This window comes from Phasianus colchicus, chromosome 4 (assembly GCF_987193195.1).
Source record: "Phasianus colchicus chromosome 4, bPhaCol1.hap1.1, whole genome shotgun sequence".
Taxonomy (NCBI): Eukaryota; Metazoa; Chordata; class Aves; order Galliformes; family Phasianidae; genus Phasianus; species Phasianus colchicus.
This window is the reverse complement of record NC_143439.1, coordinates 62,536,028-62,554,997: the sequence shown is the minus strand read 5'-3', so window position 1 is coordinate 62,554,997 and position 18,970 is coordinate 62,536,028. Positions and strand designations below refer to the sequence as shown.

General features: G+C 41.2%; 1 protein-coding gene across 1 annotated transcript in view; it reads right to left on the bottom strand.

The window, feature by feature from the left end:
• The window catches only part of CPZ (carboxypeptidase Z), a 34,922-nt gene extending 16,882 nt beyond the window's left edge, over nucleotides 1–18,040 (bottom strand). Inside the window, exons 1-6 of the mRNA XM_031588727.2 lie at nucleotides 17,685–18,040; nucleotides 5,490–5,513; nucleotides 3,815–4,189; nucleotides 2,812–3,024; nucleotides 1,171–1,367; nucleotides 36–197 (exon numbers count right to left, since the gene is read on the bottom strand). Coding sequence (XP_031444587.1) covers nucleotides 36–197; nucleotides 1,171–1,367; nucleotides 2,812–3,024; nucleotides 3,815–4,189; nucleotides 5,490–5,513; nucleotides 17,685–17,772 — 1,059 coding nt within the window. The 5' untranslated portion in view covers nucleotides 17,773–18,040. The remainder of the gene's footprint in view (nucleotides 1–35; nucleotides 198–1,170; nucleotides 1,368–2,811; nucleotides 3,025–3,814; nucleotides 4,190–5,489; nucleotides 5,514–17,684) is intronic.
• Between the last annotated feature and the right edge of the window lie 930 nt (nucleotides 18,041–18,970).

The following is an 18,970-nucleotide window of genomic DNA, read 5'->3' as shown; positions in this document are numbered from 1 at the left end:
TAGTATACGAGATTTATAAAATCTGTAATTCATACCTTACCCCACCAGTAGGATTGTGGAATGGGGATGTGGTCCAGGCGGGCTCCACGAATCCCAGCTCTTCTGTAAGCTTCTGAAGTCAGATCAGGAAAATTTCTGTTCAGGTCCAAGTTCTGAGCTGTCTGCCGGCCAATCACCCATCCATTGTAACCAGCACCCTAAGATGTAACACAGAAGCCCAGTTCAGTTTAACTTTGTGGGAAAAGGAGGTGTTTGAAATTTCATTTTATAATTAGCAAAGTTACATTTTAAAATAGATCAGAGATAAGCTAAAAATATATATGCAGTCAAAAAAAGTCATACTTGTTAATCATTTCTTATCCCCGAGATTGCCCTTACTAGCATATGAAAGCTATTTCACTCACCAGTGATGTGACTCATGAGAGGAGCACAGCAGTTTCTTACTCAACACAGAACAACATGCAGAGTGGGTTAGAAGAGAAGAAAAGAAAAACAACATTACAGCTCTTGCTGAAAGAAAAGTTCAGGCAGAATGCAATAAACCCAGTATCATTCTAATAGGTAAAGCTCACCATGTGAGCAACTCAAAAAAAGGAAAGTCCTGTTTTCATGTTTCATGCCAATTATGCTATTGATAGAAGTAAGGTAAAAAGAAGAAGAATGCCAGGTAACATCTGTCAGAAGTGTTGCTTTCATACATCTCCTTCAGACATCAGCTGATCTCTGAAAGCTGTCATCCTTATGAAAACTTGAAAGTACAGACCACATTACCATTTTATTACATCTGTTAGTCTACAAGAGGAATAATGTCTATTCCACAGTATTAAATTATGTTTCCTTACAAATTAGTTTAAAAGTCATTAAAGTGAGTCAGTGGGCATCCTGTTCTAGAACTGATAACAGAGACTGTGAAATGTGTGAAAAAGTAGCACAGTCATTCCCACGTCAATGCACGCAGGGAGGAAAAATGGCAAACGTGGCTCTGGTTGCTTTGAAGGTCTGTTCACATTGTCTTCAGAAAGCAACCTACCCCCATAGCAGCCTGGAAGCCCAGCTGCTGGTTATTAGCACTCTGTTCCATACTTGCTGCTTCACTTAAAGTTTGTATTTTCCTAGGGGGAATTTTAGAAACAGGAAACACTGAACATTTCTTTATAAAAAGTCTCTTACCTCTTCTGCAGCCAGTTCGTACCCATCTGGATTGAGTGAAGGCAGGAGATGAATTCTGGTGTTATTGATTAAAGTTTGGATGCGAGGGTTCCCGAGAAGATACTCTGAACACAGATACTGAGCAAGGTATATCAGCAGCTCTTTTCCCACAACTTCATTTCCATGCATATTGCCAATGTACTTAAATTCTGGCTTGACTGTGGAATATGAAGCAATGAGATGCTTTAATTTGATTATACCTGGATGGCTTCCAAAAGAAGAGTAACACAGACAGCTTACAGACGAAAGTTTTATTTACAGTAATTTAATGCATACATTGCTGTAAACAGTACACCAGCTCCAGATGAATTTCTCTCCCTTACAAGTCAGTTCAGCAATGATTTAAATCACTTTCTGGATGCGTGAAACAAAGTCCATACTTTTGGGATCACACACAATAAGAGGCAATCATTGCTCTAAGCTTTTTTTTTTTTGACTCATTAGTTGTGATGCCGCAAATGTCAAGCTGTAGGAAAGGGGCAAAACACACCCCTGGCACTCTCACTTAGCTTGGGCAGCTACAATGCCTTGTATTGTCACACATCTTAGAAATGACCTGCAGATGTGTAATATATTACCCATGTATTTGGAACATAAATTAGGTAATGCATAAAAAATGCCTTTTAGGCTAAACAGACTTGGAATAGAACTATTAGTAACACAAAACCTCGCAATTCTCTGCAGCTATTCTCTCAGTTTCCATCCTTCATTAGAGATTAATGGAAAGTAGAAAATAGATGTACCCTTTTCTGTCTAGCCCTTCATTTTCATCTTTGATCCCATCCATTGCCTAGCACTGGACCTGGAAGGAGGGCTGGCACAGAGCTATTGTGCCAGCTTGCTAAGGCTACCCCCCCCAAATGACATGTCCTGAGAATCATGGAGAATAGATTTAGAAGGAAATGCTAGGTGATGTGTTAAACTACCATCTTTTATCATACTATATCACAGTTTTTATTTTAAAGCCTGATTCATAGGCTTTGCTTTATCCTGGCAAACAGAGTATTGCCTAAAAAAGACACCTGCAATTTCTATCCTTTTTATACAAGAGAAGAAGGACAATTGGCCAACAGATAGGAATTTAGAACTTTGTTACATTAATGATTTCTTCGGGGATTTTGCTGAAGTTCAAAGACATCTCAGAATATCTCCACACCGTGCAAGGAAGTGTAGCTGAGAGCAAACAAAATGAACACCAGGCTCAGCTGCCCTCTCTGCTTCTCCAGGGGCATAGCATACAGAAGACACAGAAGCTTTACCTCAGGTAATAAGCTCAAAAATCTATTCAGATGTAGCTCAGTGCTGCGACACCGCTGAGTCTACATGGATGCTGGAGAACTCCCCAGAATCTTTGCAAACTGAGCATAAATAAATGATAGTCATACCACTGTGCTCATGTACGTGGCCATACATTTAGGAACAGGGAATTTAGGAAAATGCAACTGGGCAATAATTACTGCAGCAAATCATCTGCCATCACTGTAATTCGAGAATATGTTTTTCAATAAACACTCCTTACATTTTAAGTAATATCCTGTTAAAGAGGATGGATAGTCTGTTGGATTTCCCTTAAGCAACCCAATCTACATTGATAAAACTCACGTAGTTCATGGTGACCAGGCTTGGTTGAAAACTCAATCACAAAAAGGTCTTTTCCTTCAAAACTGCGACCTATGCTGTAAGTTGTTGCAATATGGGAGCATCTAGAAGCAGTCTTCTTCAATGTGCTCACCATTTGGGAATATGAATGATGCTTGAACTGAATAAAAGTAGCTGGCAAGTCTGAAGGCAAATCTTCTTCAACAACTACGTCTCCTGCAAAGAAATATTGTAAGACAGTGTTTAAAAGCTGTCATGCTCAGAGGATTACATGCTTTTCCACAAAATATAGTTTTCAGTAGTAGAATTATAGAAAATGAATCTGCAGTCAAAAACTTAATTCCATGTACTACATCCTACACTGTTTATTTTGGCATATATTTCTTGAAAAAAATATAGTAATACGTATGCTGGCACATACATTGTGCAATATGCAGTTGCAATTTAGTCTTTGGCATGCTTAACACTCGTAAGTCATAAACATACAGATTTTTCCCTTTGAATTTGATGGATCAAATTTATTTTCAATGAAATTCAGCTATTCTGAACTATCTTGATCTTCTTCATCTAAAGAAAGATCTGCTACTATCACTAATGAGATAACTTCACTGAGCTTGTCATGTCACCATGAATTTATGTGTACCTCAAACCTTCAGTTTTTACATTAAAAATAAAATATTTTTAGGAAATGTTTCAAATACATAGACAGCTACCCAAAATGCTGAAACAGAGGACAAGATTTATCTAAATACATATCAGTAGTCCAAGTACCTAGCACTGAGCTGCTTATCTTGATATCTTTGTATGCAAGGGAGAGGAATGGGTACTTCTTGAGCACAGTTTAATTAAGTGATTAAAACAGGTGGAACAAACTGAATCACAACTTGCAAATGTTTATAAATATGATAAGCTCAGAAGTGTTGTGCTGTAGGCATGTCAAGCTCACTGAGATGAGAACTTTCCAATCAAGCTGAGTGAGATGTGTCAACAGAGCCTCTTTCCTTACCTCTCAGCTTTGCCAGTGGGTCAAAACATCCTTCTTCTTCTCCAGCAAAAAAACGATCACAGTCTAAGAAGTAGGGCCAGGCCATGTCTATTGCATCAAAAGCAGAGAGGCAGTTTTTTTTCAAGTTTTCACAGACATGCCTGCAAGGCTTTATAACTTTGTCCTTTTCACACTGTGGGGCCAGCACTGAGCACCCCAGGAGCCTCAGATCTGGATTACATTCTCCTTGCAGCAAGTTGTGCAGCACACTTATGAGAATATACTCAGAGCTGTACTCAATCACTTCTCGAGACTTCTGATCCAGGAAGTTAGGATACATTGTTTGAGTATAGGTAACATCTGTACAAGAACCTAAGGAGATATCCACGCATTTTGCTACGAAAAAAAAGGAGAACATATGAAAAATGGCTTCTATCATCTGTGCTCTGAAGAGTTCAAGGACAATATAACAAATAACATATTTAATGAACATTCTTCTGTTCTTATTCACAGGTAAGCTGGAGGCAGTTTGCAGTACTCTCATATGAATTAATATCTAAACCATTTACAGAAAAAAATGATGAGAAGTATTCTTAGTCCAGAGATTGACAGTGAACGGTCTGATGCAAGTAGACATCATTCAGAATTCAAATGGCATTTGGATTGAGGGATGCTCCAAAACTAATGCTTCCAGTTTATTATGTTGGCCCACAACACAACATCAGAAGCAGACGCTGGTGGTATGACAGTAGAGGTTGAACCTTCCCACCAGTTTTCTGTTAAATTTTGCTGCTGTGTGACAGATGGCAGCAGAGGAGCAGTCTGACAAAATGGTGCCTGACATGGAAGTGTGTATGAAGAAGAGGCATGTCACTGAATTCCTCCATGCAGAAAGAATGACATCCACTGACATTCACCAACACAGGGGTGCGTGGCCCATATAGGAATTCATTTAACAAATCATTTTCCAATGTACTTGGAAAATACATTGGAAACAAATATAAAATTAACAAAATCTGGTTTCCAAAGGAAAGACTATCTCATGCTCTAACATGGTAAAAACACAGAACCCTGAAAAAGGTGTGTTTATGATATGTTCTCTTCCCTGTCCTTGCCTCTGAGTATGGATTAATAACATGTTAGATTAAATTGATTTTTTTTTTTATTCGAGGGGAAGGTATTGGAAAAAATATCTTTTTTTTTTTTTTTGCCTGGCCACTAAAATTTGACAGAGTTTGATCTCTCTGAAACTTCAGCCTCTCTGTGAAGTTTGACTGCAATTGCAGTTCAGAAGTTATTCTGTGACTCGGCTTAAAGACATGCAATTTAATATACTTTAAGAAATCAAGATAAGAGATGTTAGGAAGTAAAAATGATGCTAACACCTTCAGCCAACTCAGAGGTAAAAAGGAAGTAATAAAGAGATGTCTCATCATAAAATTTCTGGATATTATAGTAGTGGACCCAGGTTTTAGCATCTTTATCTTGCTAATGTCTCTGAATGGTAAAAAATGATGCATGAATTGATTGATACGTGATTGTCAGAATGGCAAAATTCTCCTCTGTGTGAGAGAGACCATCTCTTTAGGAACTAGACTTACTACAGCATCCATTTTAGAAAATTTTTCAGGAAATAATGAAGAAATACTTAAGATGTTGAGATTTTCCAAGGAGAGCAAGTAAAGTCACATCGTACCTTTCTGTGCATTTTGGCATTGACCTGCAAATAAAGAAGATAAAAATAGCATTAGGACAGCAGCACTTATCTCACCTCACAGTAAGAACTGTCCAACCTGGAAGTCCCACTGGGACTGCTGCACCTCCACGTACACACACAAATATAAGCATATGTATGATTCCCCAGTAGCTAGGCTTGGTTTACCCAGTAGCTGACCCCTGAATCTGCTGGTACATCAGTGGCTCATCCATTGACACACACACTAGTCTATCTGGTAGCTGGCCCACATCTAGGGCTTCACTGGTACAAAGACCCAAGCTCCGTGATCTCCTCAGTAGTTGGCTTAGACCTTCTGGGCTCTCAGTAGCCAAATCTTCTGGTTTCTCCAGTGCCCATTCCAGGATCACAATTTCCCAAATGCTCAGTTCCCAGACCTCTTGTCCTGTTGTCCCGCTAATGTAGCTTGATGTTTACTGTTAACAGTACACACAGACACACACAGTCCATTTCAGTTGCTGCTCCCCAGACATAGGAGTTCCTCTGCCATGTGTTTCCTAGAACAGCTGCTGGAATGTGGAGCCCCATCCACCCCCATCAATAAAGAAAAGAAAGAATCTCAAACAAGAAAATAGTTGGAAATAGTTTAATAAGACGACAGAACAGATTGCAATGAGCAGGCACAGGCCATAACCCAACAAGAACATTGTCCAGCCAGTCTCTGGCCCAATTAAAAGAAGGAGGACTTGACAATACATACAAGTGTAGTTGTGTAAGAAATAGGGCCTAAGTTTAAAAAAGACATTGAGCTGTGCAGTCTTGACAACCTGACAACATTTCTGGACATGCTTAAAACTCTAAAAGTTATGTGCCTAGGAAACTTTGGAAATTTGAGAACCTGGTTTAGTCTAAAATACCAAAGGAGTCTTCATGTAAGTATGAACAGGCTTTATGGACCTTCATCTAACAAATCTGCTGGTCCTACACAATCCTGTGTTTATAAATTTCTCATGGAGAAAATAAGCTTTGCTGGTTATAAGAGGATATATTTCTTTCCCATCTGACTTGATCCTATCTCTAGATACTGCATTTTATAATCCATTTAATAACATCTTGAAACTAATTATTTGCCTTCCAGCTACTCTCACTGGAAAGCTTTCCCAAAAGCTCACTCCTCTAATAGCTAGAAATTGCCTTTTAATTTTCTGTCTAAAAGTAGTCATGGCCAGCTTATATCCATGTATTTTTGTGCCAGCATTGTCCTTCCGCTTAAATAGCTCTCTGCACTCCCTGGTGCATGCCTTCTCTTTGTGTTTATGGAGAGCAGTCAGATCCTCTTAGCTTCCTATTTACTAGGTCAAATAAACAAGCTCTTTTAATTCTGAGTAACTCTATTTGATGACACAGGGGAGACTTCTTTTGTTCCTGTAGCCAACGATTCTATACTGTCCTCTGTTTCTGGCAACTAAAGAAAAATACTGCTACTAAAGTTGTTTTCATCAGTGCCTCATAGAAGCTAAGCCATTATGTTTGAGCTTTTCCAGCACTGAAGGGTCTTGTAATATCTTGGGGATTCTGTGTTGTTATTTGTTCTGTCACTTTGAATACAGACACCTAACTTTTTGCTCAGTGAATTGAGCTTTGTTTTCTATTTTCTTACTAAGGGAATTTTAAACTTCTCCCAGCAAATTTGTTTAAATATAATCATGTACATATGCACTGCTTATCAGTTGATCACTCCTTAGCCAAAATAAAATCATTATAACAAGAACAAAATTAAGCCTGGAATTTTATGTTGGAAGCAGACTTTTAATTGGAAATGAGTCTAGTTCTATATTATGAACTGCCATTGATCCACATTTCCTCATAAAATGAATAAGGGCTCAGACCAAGCAGAAACAGCCCATCTCCAACAGCAACAAATTCTAGTAACCAGCAAGCTGGAAAAAATTTTATCCATAAAAACACTTTTCCTGGCTTGGTTCATTATGCTAGTGCAATACACAGTACCTAGTTCATCAATAGTGCTTTCTGTCATAGGATTTCAATATGTTTCCCCTACTTTGGCATGATCCCTTACTAAGGTGAAAGCACGCCTAAATAAGCCTCAGCTCATCCAGGACCCACATTCTGTCTTACATGTGGGGATAATCAGAGAAGAGGTTTTTTGTACAGTCCTAGATGGGAAGGAAAAAGGAATGATCACTCAGAATCAAAGAGTCATTAAGGTTGGAAAACACCTCTAAGATTATCAAGTCCAACCATCAACCCATCATCACTGAGCCCACTAACTCATGTCCCTCAGTGAAATTAATACCTTTCACTGCACTGAATGGTGGCTAAGAAACGACTGCACTGTAGCTGATCTTATTATAAACTGGAGATTGTGTGCACTGAGTGCAGTTCTTCATGGATTCATCTGGGGAGTAGGAATGGTCTTTCTCCAGCACTTTACATTTCCTCAAAATTAATGCCCTTTCCCTCTTGGAAGGCTCTGTGACCTGTTATAAATGTCATTTTTTGTTTGTCTCTTTGATATATGATGATCAAACAATAATAGTGAGTCATACACAGTTTTCCATACCACTATTACTGTTATTACTGTGCAGGAGTGCTATACCCATCAGTCAGTTTCATACGTGGCACAAACATATTTTCAATGGTATCCCAATATTGCGCTTATTCAGCTGGAGCAGAAAGGTATTCTGGCAACAAGATGGAATAAGTAGAGGAAACCAAAGGGAAAATGCAGCCAGGCAGGGTCTGGGCATGGTGCTGCTGCTTACCCCTGCTCTGGCTCTACGAACAGCCTTACTGCTTTTAGCAGATGCTGCTTTCTGCCCAGCTGGCCAGAGAGAAAGGTGCTGCGAAGGAGTGGATATCTGATGGAACAGATGTGTAAAACTCTGCTAAGTCATATCCTGCAGCTGGGTTCATGAGAGGTCTGAATCCTTTTGTGAGCAGAATAGACATTAATACAGGAAACACAAAGATAGCTCTGGTTTCAGGTTGTCTACTACTTTAGTTTCTACACTTGGTTGTTTTTATCATATTTATATAGAGGGGAAATCTATAAATAAGGCTATTATCCATTATTAAAAACACTGATTGAAGAAGATAGATTTAGTTTTCAGATGAAGAAACCAAATCCATGTAAACGTGTACCTTACCTATGGCAATTGAAGCTGTTAATATCAGAATGTGATAAGCAGGGGCAATTCTTCAGTAAAAGATAAAGCTTCTTATGACTCATGCTTAAATTCTGTTTCCCACTATTTTTGGCCTGCAATGTTCCTCATGAGCTTGAAACTATCAAGTCTCACTCACTGACGATCAGCAAAACTGACTCTTTCCTCCTAAGTCCTAAACCTAGAGCTAAGCTTAAACTGAGATCTAGAAGATGAGGATGCTCAGGGGAGACCTTGTCACTCTTTACAGCTACCTGAAAGATATCTGTATCAAGGTGAAGGTCAGGTATTACCTCTTTTCCCAGGTAACTAGTAATAGGATGAGAAGTAATAATTTTAAATTGCACCAGGGGATATTCAGACTGGAGTGGTGAGGTATTATAACAGGCTGCCCAGGGAGGTGATGGAGTCACGTCCCTGGAGGTGTTTAGAAAACATGAAGATGTGGCACTGAGGGACATGGTTAGTGGGCATGGTAGGGGTGGGTTGATGACTGCACTAGATGACCTTAGTAGTCTTTTCCAACCTTAACAATTCTATGATTCTAAGCACCACGCATGTGCACTATAACACATTGTTTTCTCCTTGTCTCCCTCTGCCAGAGACATCTATGCAGCTTCTGTCATCTCAGAGGCCAGCTCTGCCCAGCCTATGGCACTTCTGTCCACCACAGCCCCATACAAGCTGCTATGTGAACCATTCATCAGCCAAGGCTCTGTCATGTAAACACAGACAAGTGACCAGCCTGATCTTCCAGGTTATCAGGAGTTACTATGCATACAAACAAGAGAGAAAAGGTCTGCTATAAAGCAAGTTTTAAATGTGTATGTATATGTATTTAAATGTGGTGTTTGGACATTTTCTACATTTCCTAATGCCAATTCTTGCATTTGTTTGGGAGGGTGTGGCTCTGCGAGGGCCAAAGATAATTCTCCAGTGCCTGTACTTATACAAAGAAGTGTGGATGCACGTAGCTGGGTCAGAGCCTCCTGCCTGTCTCTCAGAGCCCAACCCTAGAACTGCATACTCCCTCCTGCACCCATGAACTCTGGGTCTCCATGCACAGAAATGACCAGCAAATAAATCTCTGTCACAGCCTGCTTCAGCAATGTTTTCTCTTTTTCTTGTGAGTAACAAAGGACAATAATATACAGACAGTTTCTCAGGCCTCCGGATTAACTTGGCAGACTTCAGTTGCTGATTCTTGTGTACTTGAGAAAGCCTAATGCTTTTCCGTTCTTTGAGCAGAACCTTTCCTGGGCTCAGAGGAAGACAGTGCTTCCTCCTCACAGTCCCATTTGTGGACAGGTTGCTACAAAGAGACCTTTTTCTTCCTGATTCAGAACAGTATTTTCAATTTTTTATGACCATTTTTCTACTTTAGTTTTTCCACCAGAGGTTCAAAAACCCTCTCAGCAGCACAGTTGCTATTTAAGATTATGGATAAAGTCACTTACTGAAGAGCAGAAAAGCCATTTGAAGCTTTCTGAGCCCTCTCTATAACATACACTTCTGGTTTTAATTTGCAAAAGCAAGCTTGAAAATCTACAATGCAGCACATACATATTTTACTGCCAAGATTACATTTTTTCCCCTTGATGATTCAGCACTGAAAGCAGCAAGCTGCTGTGATTAACCCATAACACAGACAATAGATCTCAATAGCTACCTCCAGTACCATGGCTTGGCCGGTTGCCTTTTCAAAAGCAAAGCCAATAGGAGACTTAGGCAATAGAGGAATAAGCCCAAAGGTGATCATAAATTCAAAACATCTAAATCATTCAGTAAGGCTTCCACAATTGCATTGTAATGACTGACAGACTGAACAAGATCAGACGATTTATTTTGTAAAGAGCAGCACACCCCCTAACACTTTTCTGGGTTTCCTACTATTTTGAATAGGAAGACATATGTATTCCTTTTAGCCTGTTTGTAGTCAAAACTCTCCTTTTCCAAATAGAGCATTTCAATTTCAGATGATGTTAGAATTGCTTTCTCTGTGCTTCTACATGGCTGATTGAGTCAGTCCTTGCAATGATCATCTACCTTTTAACACTAAAGATGCAAAACTGTGTATCAGTGGTAATGTGCAAACACTGCTGGGCTGTATCACTTTGCAATACCACCTGCAAACAGCAAAGCACTGACGACCTCCAGAGCTCACTCCTGGCTACAGCACAAGTTAAAACTGGGAAACACAGTAAGGTATCAATGGGTGGAGGATAATTTGGAGAACTAAACTAATGGCAATGAAATGAGGCAGCTGAATAGTTTAGCTAGGGTGTAAATGGTCAGACAGAAAACACAGAAGGAATGTAACTGAGTATCTAAGGCACGGGGGCAAAAGTGGAGAAGATCCCAAGCCACAAAAAAGGATTTCCAGGAAAACTGAAGGAGTTGGAAGAAAAAAAAAAAAAAAAGCAGCCCACATGGTTAATTCCTTTTTCTGGATACATCAGAGTCTTTGTGTGGTGAGGACTATGTTCCTAACATTTATTTTCCACTCCAGCAATTACTGTAATTTCCCCAGGGGAGAGATGTATTTGCTCCTTTCAGTATCTAAAGGGGGGCTATGAGAAAGAACAGGACAGACTCCTTACCATGATTTGTTTTGACAAGATAAGGAAAAACCGTTTCAAACAAAAAGAAGGGGAATTTAGATTGGATATAAGGACAAGACATTTTTTTACAATAAGGGTGGTGAGGCATTGGAACAGGCTGTCCTGACACGTGGTAAAATATCCCCGTCCTTGGAGACATTGGAGGTCAGGTTGGATGGGGCTCTGAGCAAGTTGACCGAACTGTAGATGTTTCTGTTCACTGCAGGGGTGTTGGGCTAGATGACCTTCAAAAGTCCCTTCCGATTCAAATGATTCTATGATGATGATTCTATGATCATTTCCATTTAGCTCTTAGGGAGTGCTAAACTGAACCCAGCAGCATTAGGATCTAAGACGGAGAAGGGTGAGATGTGTTGAGCAAGGAGAAAACCAGGCCTGTAACACTTGCACTGCATCACGTGAACTCCCCGAATCATAGTCAAATATCATAGATAGTGTGTCACAGATGCCTAGGTAGACAGTTCAGGAGACTGAAATTCATTAGTTCCCTTTAAATAAGCAGGCAGACAGATAAGATCTCTCTTTCTATACTCCACCTTCTTTGCCCATTCTGTATGTGCTCTCTTTCTAATCAATCTATGCACCTGCATTTCTACAAAACGGCACATCTAAGCTAATATCTGGATGCTGTCTGACAAAAGCTATTTGTGAAAATACTAGTCCTTTTCCTTACTTGCCTCCTCAAATTGTCTAGTTTGCATTCAAACACAATAAAGTGCACTACCACTACCTGCAAATGGCAATTAACTGAAATTCAAAGCCAACTCCTCTGGCTCAGAGAGAGTCCCAGGGAGAAATGGGCAGGCATGCTTCCTAGGATCTCAGTAATTGTGGGGTGATACAAGCCTATTTTCAACCCCCACATGAAGAAGCCTGAAAACATTTAAAAGAGATTCATGACTAATCCGCATTCACTTTGAGGGTAAGATCACAGCAGGAAGAGGCAAGCAAATGTTTGTTATTAACCCACCTTCTTTCTAATCACCTGCTTCTCAGGGTCCACTTAAGCAACCATTTTATTGAGCTATTGGGGGTGTCCCTACAGCAATGATGCTGCAACTAGCTCCTCCAGGCCTGCTTCTCTCACAGGGCTGGGACATGTGACATGATGGGATCTGCCATGGAAGATGGGAGCTCATAGAGTCTGCAAACCACCACCCAAAATCTGTAAAGATGCACACAGAGATTTGCCACTCAGCAACAACTCAAAATCAACCTCAAGAGTTGGCCAGATGAAATTCAAGGCTTTCATTTTAGGAGCCTTAAACAAGCTGAGGAAGATTACTGCTGGCTGGTTGTCCATCCCCACTGACTGTCTCTGTGCTTCTGGCAATCAAATTTCCTATGCCATCCCAGCTGCATCTCTGGCTGGGAAGTGCTGCTCCAGAGAGTCCTCCCAGCTGAAAATCCCAAGCAGAAAAATAACCCCAGAAGAAAACCTGCTAAATGCCTTCTTTTGGCCTCAGCAGAAATGCTTTCCTTGTTGCAAGGCAAAATCTACAGCTGGGAAAAGAAAACACAAGAAAACAAAAACAGCAGCAGCAGATGCTGGACTTGCATTTGCTGTTTGAAGATGATTTCTCCATATATAGGGACCATTTCTCTGTGTACGGCTAGTGAAAGAGAAAACTGTTCAGATCTGGAAAATGCTGGTGTTAAAACAACTAATAAGGTGAGAAGGTTGAAGAGGTCAGGAAATTTACTACTTTCTAAGGGATCAAATTATCGTTAGAGTGACTGGAGAAAGGTGAAATCACCTACTAGGCTGGTAATGCGGATCCGTGACATCTCCATAGCTTTACTTTGTGCATGTATATTCTCTAAAACTCAGTTCTCAGTTCCCACTTTCTAATGATGCAGTACTCTCTCAGTGCTTTGATCTACCAGAGTCAGAGGCTTACCTTTCAGTAAGTTCAGCTCTGTTGAATACCGCAGGACAGAGCCTCACATCTGATAAAACTCAAGATAAAAACCTCAATTTATCTTTCCAAAACATTTGCCAAAATGTCATTCCACTCTCTTTAAGCACAGTCTATAGAGCCCCCTAGAATAGCCTTGCCTCTTCATTAGTTTAGATGCATGAGACGTTATAATTAACATCACACCTGGCTCCTCTGCAAGAGTTGAGCTTCAGCCAAATGTGGTACTTTCTAATGCTACAAAAGATGGATAGTTAATTCAACATTCTTGACCAAAATCATAATAGTGTTGGGATTTTTAAATCCATGGTTTAGCCTCATATTGTCTCCTAAATTGGTTGTCCTCTTATAACCCTGTAAAACTGAAATAGCACCAATTAAATCAATAGAACTACAATAGGATAGACAAATGAATTGAAATTTCATGGGAAGAACAACCTTAAATTACAAAATTTCATTGACATGTGACAGCTACATCCAACTATAATGTTGTTTGTCCAAATGAGATTTAGCAGTCACAGAAATAATGAGGAGGAGCCCTGCAAATAGACCAGAATGCAGCCTGTCAGCATCAAGCACCGTGTTCACAAGAAGGCAGGTGACTTCCTCTCACATCTGCACACTCAGCCTCTCCTGATTCGGAGGAGCTCACAGAACTCATGTAATATTTACTTCAGATTTGAGAATGGGATGGCTCTCACTTGGCCTGGATCATCCACTGGGAATCATGGCTGCTGTTAGCCAGCTGGCACTCCATTCAACCCCAAATTAACTGTGTGCTGGGAAAGGCCATGTCAAGAAATTCTAAAGGAGATCAATCATCAGTGTTTCTAACAGCCTAGATACATCTTATGGCAGTGGACATTTTTGTGAGGGTTTTGACTTGTATTTAGACATTCACACTTTAAAAATACATAAACAAGTGTTCTGAAGAAAACTTTGCATTCAGATTAAAATAATACATAAGTTATTTCAGCAGTAACCACCAAGTATACTTTCAATGTATACTCACTTAGCCTTTATAAGCGGCAGTTTCTGACCCACTTCCCATGTTAAATGTTGCCAAAACCAGTGTTGCAGAAATAATAATTGTGTAAAAATACTCGAGCCACTGATGGGAATCCAAACAGCTCACATGACTTGGTGATGAAAACCAAGTTTACGAGAGCTGGAATTTCTTGTCCTGTGAGTATGCATGATGTAGTTCTGCATTCCTTTGTTTTGACAAGACTTGGACACATCCACTTTGGGCATAGCAGTGAGACTCCAAGACTTTGGGATCTACCACATGGGTTCCATGGCCACATTTCTGGTCTGATTCTGCCCACTGTGGGAAAAGAAATGCAGGAGGAACTGTACTGTTCCATGGAGAACAGCTGGAGAAGCTCTGCCTCTATATGCACACACAGGCATGGAAACAAGCAGTGAAAATGTGCACAACAGCTGAACTAAAACATTCAACTCATGAAGCTAGGGCCAGCCTGAAGCTTGTGGAAGGCAGTAACTTCTCCCTTGGTCACGTAGCAATAAAGCAAGGCAAACTTTGAGAATGTTTGCTAGAGAGGGGAAGAAAAAAAGCATAGTGCTTCATGCAAAGCTTTTTTTTTTCAGTCTGAATGTCTACAAAACGATCACTCTTACTTAAGGTCATCGATAGGATCTACTTCCCACTCCCAGTGGTTAGGATCAGGGACCTTCCTGAAGAGGCAGGAAGCAGATGAGAAACAACCATACACAACAGATTCAGACCTCACAAGCAGCATCCAGTGGGCTAACTTCATCTATAAGCAACCCTGGCAGTGTTTAAGAGGCGTCTGGATGAGAAGCTACGAGATATGGTTTAGCAGCTGTGGTAGCAATGGTGATGGGAGGATGGTTGGACTTCCAACCCTGTGATTCTATGATACCTTTCAGCTAGGGAGCTGAAACCCAGCTGCCCAAGCACCCCTTTTCTCCTCCATGGCCCCCAGCCCCATTTCCTGCCCAAAACTACACCTGGAGCCCATATAGAGGCCCCAAAGACGGCAGCCCACAACACCCAGCAGCTCACAACACCCAGCCTCAGCGTGGGACCTGCTCCCAGCTGTCCCTGTCCCTGTGAGGGAAGCCAGCTGCTTTCAGTGCTTTGAGGCATGTGACTCCAGCCTGCTGTTTGTTTGTTTTTTTGTGTCTTTTTTTTTTTTTTTTTTTTTTGCTCACAGTTCTGCATTTAACTCATTACCACCAGAATACACCAGTATTCAGTGTGTGATGCTCAGATAAAACAGAAACCTATGCCATTAGCTCCCTCTGCTAAAGGCTGGTCACCTTTTAGGACAACTTGCCAAGCTGTACTTTGCTTAACCAAGCTAAAAGCTCAATGGCCAGTGAAACACATCAAAGTCTGGAAGAGATGCCTCTCAACAAGGCACTGGAGCATCCTATTGCTCAGACAGGCAGTGGCTTCCTGGCTCCATGTTGTGATGGCACACAGCTGAGAATGGATCTGCCCTCTCTCCATGTCATGGTTCTCAGCTGCTACTCAGGAAGCTCCCCAAACACTGCCTGATGCTCGTGCCATACATTGGTGACAGTAATCATCTCCTTATTTTACTAAACACAAGGGCACACAGCATTTCATCTGTATCTTTTTACTTTTAGCTTTGTTTTGATTTCTTATTAGAAAAAAAAAAAAAAAAAAAAGAGTTGCAAAAGAATAAACATTACTGAGAATCCTTCAAACCCAGCCCCAGCCTTGCTGAGAGCCAGGCAGCAGTATTGGTTCCCCTGGCTTCTTCCCCTGCACTGGCAGCTCAGGGCACTTTGGTTCTGGCCACTGAATTCTGCCAAAATCTACACTTAATGTGAAGGATCCTAAAAGAAGAGAAAATCCCAGCACAACAGCTGAAGGCATAACCCTGCTGGATATTGAACATGAACATGTTCAGCACTGCAGTTCCCTCTGTTTTCATGTTGCCTGACATGATGTTACTTCCTTGGAAAAGGAAGAAGTCTGGCAGGTCTCTGGATGCCCAGGTTGCCTCTTAATTCCTGGTCCAAGAATGGTTACTGGTAAGCGTACCCCATTCTCACACTGCACAGCATATTTTAATGCCCACAGCCTACTTTCCCTGCCATCAGCCAGCCTTTAGGGCCATTTTCCAGTCCTTCCATGTGCAAGGTGTATTTCCACCACCTGCCCTCCCCTAAAGACAGCACAACTGCATACACATCCTGCCACAATTACCCCTCAATTATCCCCGCTTTTATGGTTGCCAGGATTAATAACACCCCACAGCACATCTTTGATCAGCTGGAGAAGAATCAGAGCTCTCTGAGAAAGGCTATGCTGCAAACCACACAGCCTCTTCCTGCAATTGGCTGCAAATAGCCTACAACACTTCTCTTTGTGCAGCTTTATCCAAAAATAAAATCCCTTCAGGCTGTGGTAGACCTCACTTTGATGTTCGTGGGAACAGCACTCTCAAATTATATACACTGCATGGCACACGGGTTGTGCTGCGTAGCAGTTCAATGTCACTGACAGACTATGGCTTATATTTAAGATCCAAAATATAGCTGCACTTCCTTGGGTAACGATAAGGTCACTTTCAGGTTTTTTATCCTTTCCTGCATTCCTGTAAAATAACTCTGAATCATTTTGAATTTGAGCTCTCTGAGAGCAGTTTTTCTCTCCTTTACTGTTTTTCTAGAATAGAGCTTGTCACTACACTGGAATTGCTCTGCGTTCATCTCCCCAGCGTCCCCACATAGAAGAAATCTAAATTAAGTCCATTTGGTAAAGAAATGTCACCACATATTTTTAAAAGATACTCAATATTTTATTTATTAGTCAACCAGTTACTGAACCAAGAGCTTTCAACCCATTCAGCAGCGTGTTTCTATCTTACCTTTATTCTCATGGGCAAATCTGTCCTTCCAGCCAATCAATTCACACAAATTCCACATTGCTTATAGCAAGCTACAACACACTCTCCAGCTCTCACATCCTAATAATTCTTCTCATACTTTGGACTTAAAAAAGAAAAAAAAAGTGACCTAAAGCTGAATGTAAGGAGATTTTATTAAGCACAAAAACACACAAGGTCAAAAGTTCACCTTCATGCAATCTGACTGCCAGATTCCTAGAAGGCAAGGCCAGAGATGGGGAGAACCCATGGCATTCCCCAGATGCCAAAGGGGATCCTACTGACTGGGAACTCAAAATTGACAGAAAAACACATCTGCACATGGCCCTAAAAGATAGTGGTGGGGAAACATTACATTGCCTGACTTCACAAGCTTGTTTCTTTAATTTGTATTCATGCTTTCTCAACACAGCTCCAGTTTCATCACAGAGATATCTGCAGATTCCCAAAAAGCCCATCTCCCCATCTCTAGGAGAGTGTGACATCGACCTCCCATGCTCTGAAATCAGAGTCCTTTTCTCTGCTCATCTCCAGAACAAGGAAAAAGCCTAAAAGGGGCTTTTAGGGTGGTTAGCCTTACCTAGGGTCTCCTGGCCGGTTTCACAGCGGGGTGCTGGCTCTGTGGCCCTAAACAGCCCGGCGAGGAGGAGCAGCAGGCTCGGAACCATGCTGGAGCCCTTGTGCAGGCAGCGTAGTGATGTGGCACCCGCTGCCTGATGGAGCGGCTCCTCTGCTTGGAGCCTCAGCACGGCTCTGGCTCTCCAAGGCACGGAGGAAATCGGTGCACTGCGAGGGCATGCCCACGTCTCACTGCATATGCAGTCCAGGCATCAGATTTCAGCTAGCATTTGAGCTTGGAAAGCAAAAGGCTTTGAGGCAGAGAGGGAGGAGGGATGAGCTCTCCCTCCCCTCTTCCTCCCCACGGTCTCCCTGGCGCAGCCCGGTTTGTTATTTCGGTCGCAGTGTGGGTGAAGGGGATCCCTGCATCGTGGGGATGCGGTCCCTCACTTCAGTCTTCGTGCGGCAGTTTTCCCAAGGGAGAGGGGAGCGGCAGTAAAGCCTGTCTCACTGAGCTGAGGGCGACTGCCTGGAGAAAACAGGGAAAAGACACACACACACGCACAGAAAAGCAATCAAAAGCAACTTTCTTCTCAAGGAATGTTGTTTCATAAGCAGCTTAAACTGCAAGTTTAACACACGATATGACAGCATAAGGAATTGAAGGTGCATATCCTTCAGCACACAAACGTGAGACCCCACAAAGCAGCCTTTGGGATTCTCCTCCAGGCTCCACCTGGTCTTGCCAGTTGCTTGAGATGACAGCCGATTTATGTAAATAGATTTAGAATTGAACCTCTTCTTAAAAGAATGTGTGGTTCTGTAATAGCTGTGGTTCTGTAATAGCTTCACAAAAGCTAAGGAATATATATTAAAAAAAAAAAAAAAAAATAGATGATTTAACCGGGCAGTTTTTCTGTGTTGAATTTACCTTAAATTATTTTTTTATTATTATTATTAAACAGAAATATGCATTGTATACATACAAAGCAAGTATGGTGGAACAGTTTGCTTTAGGTAAGATGAATCTTTTTTTTTTAAACCTATACATGGAAAAAAGCATGAATGTATTCCCCCCCCAAATATAACACAGGATAATCTTTCCTCACAGTGCACATTTCCCTAAGGACTAATACTTGCTTACACATAGGAGCAGAGAACCTCACCTTACAGTCAGAGCACACAGATTTCTGCTGAGCACTATTAGAAGGATCGGCAGGGAGTTATGGTGCTGTATGATAATGTAATCAATTGAATCTCCCTGCAGGGAAAGATGCAAAACAGGCTGACAGGCCAGGAGAAAGCTCT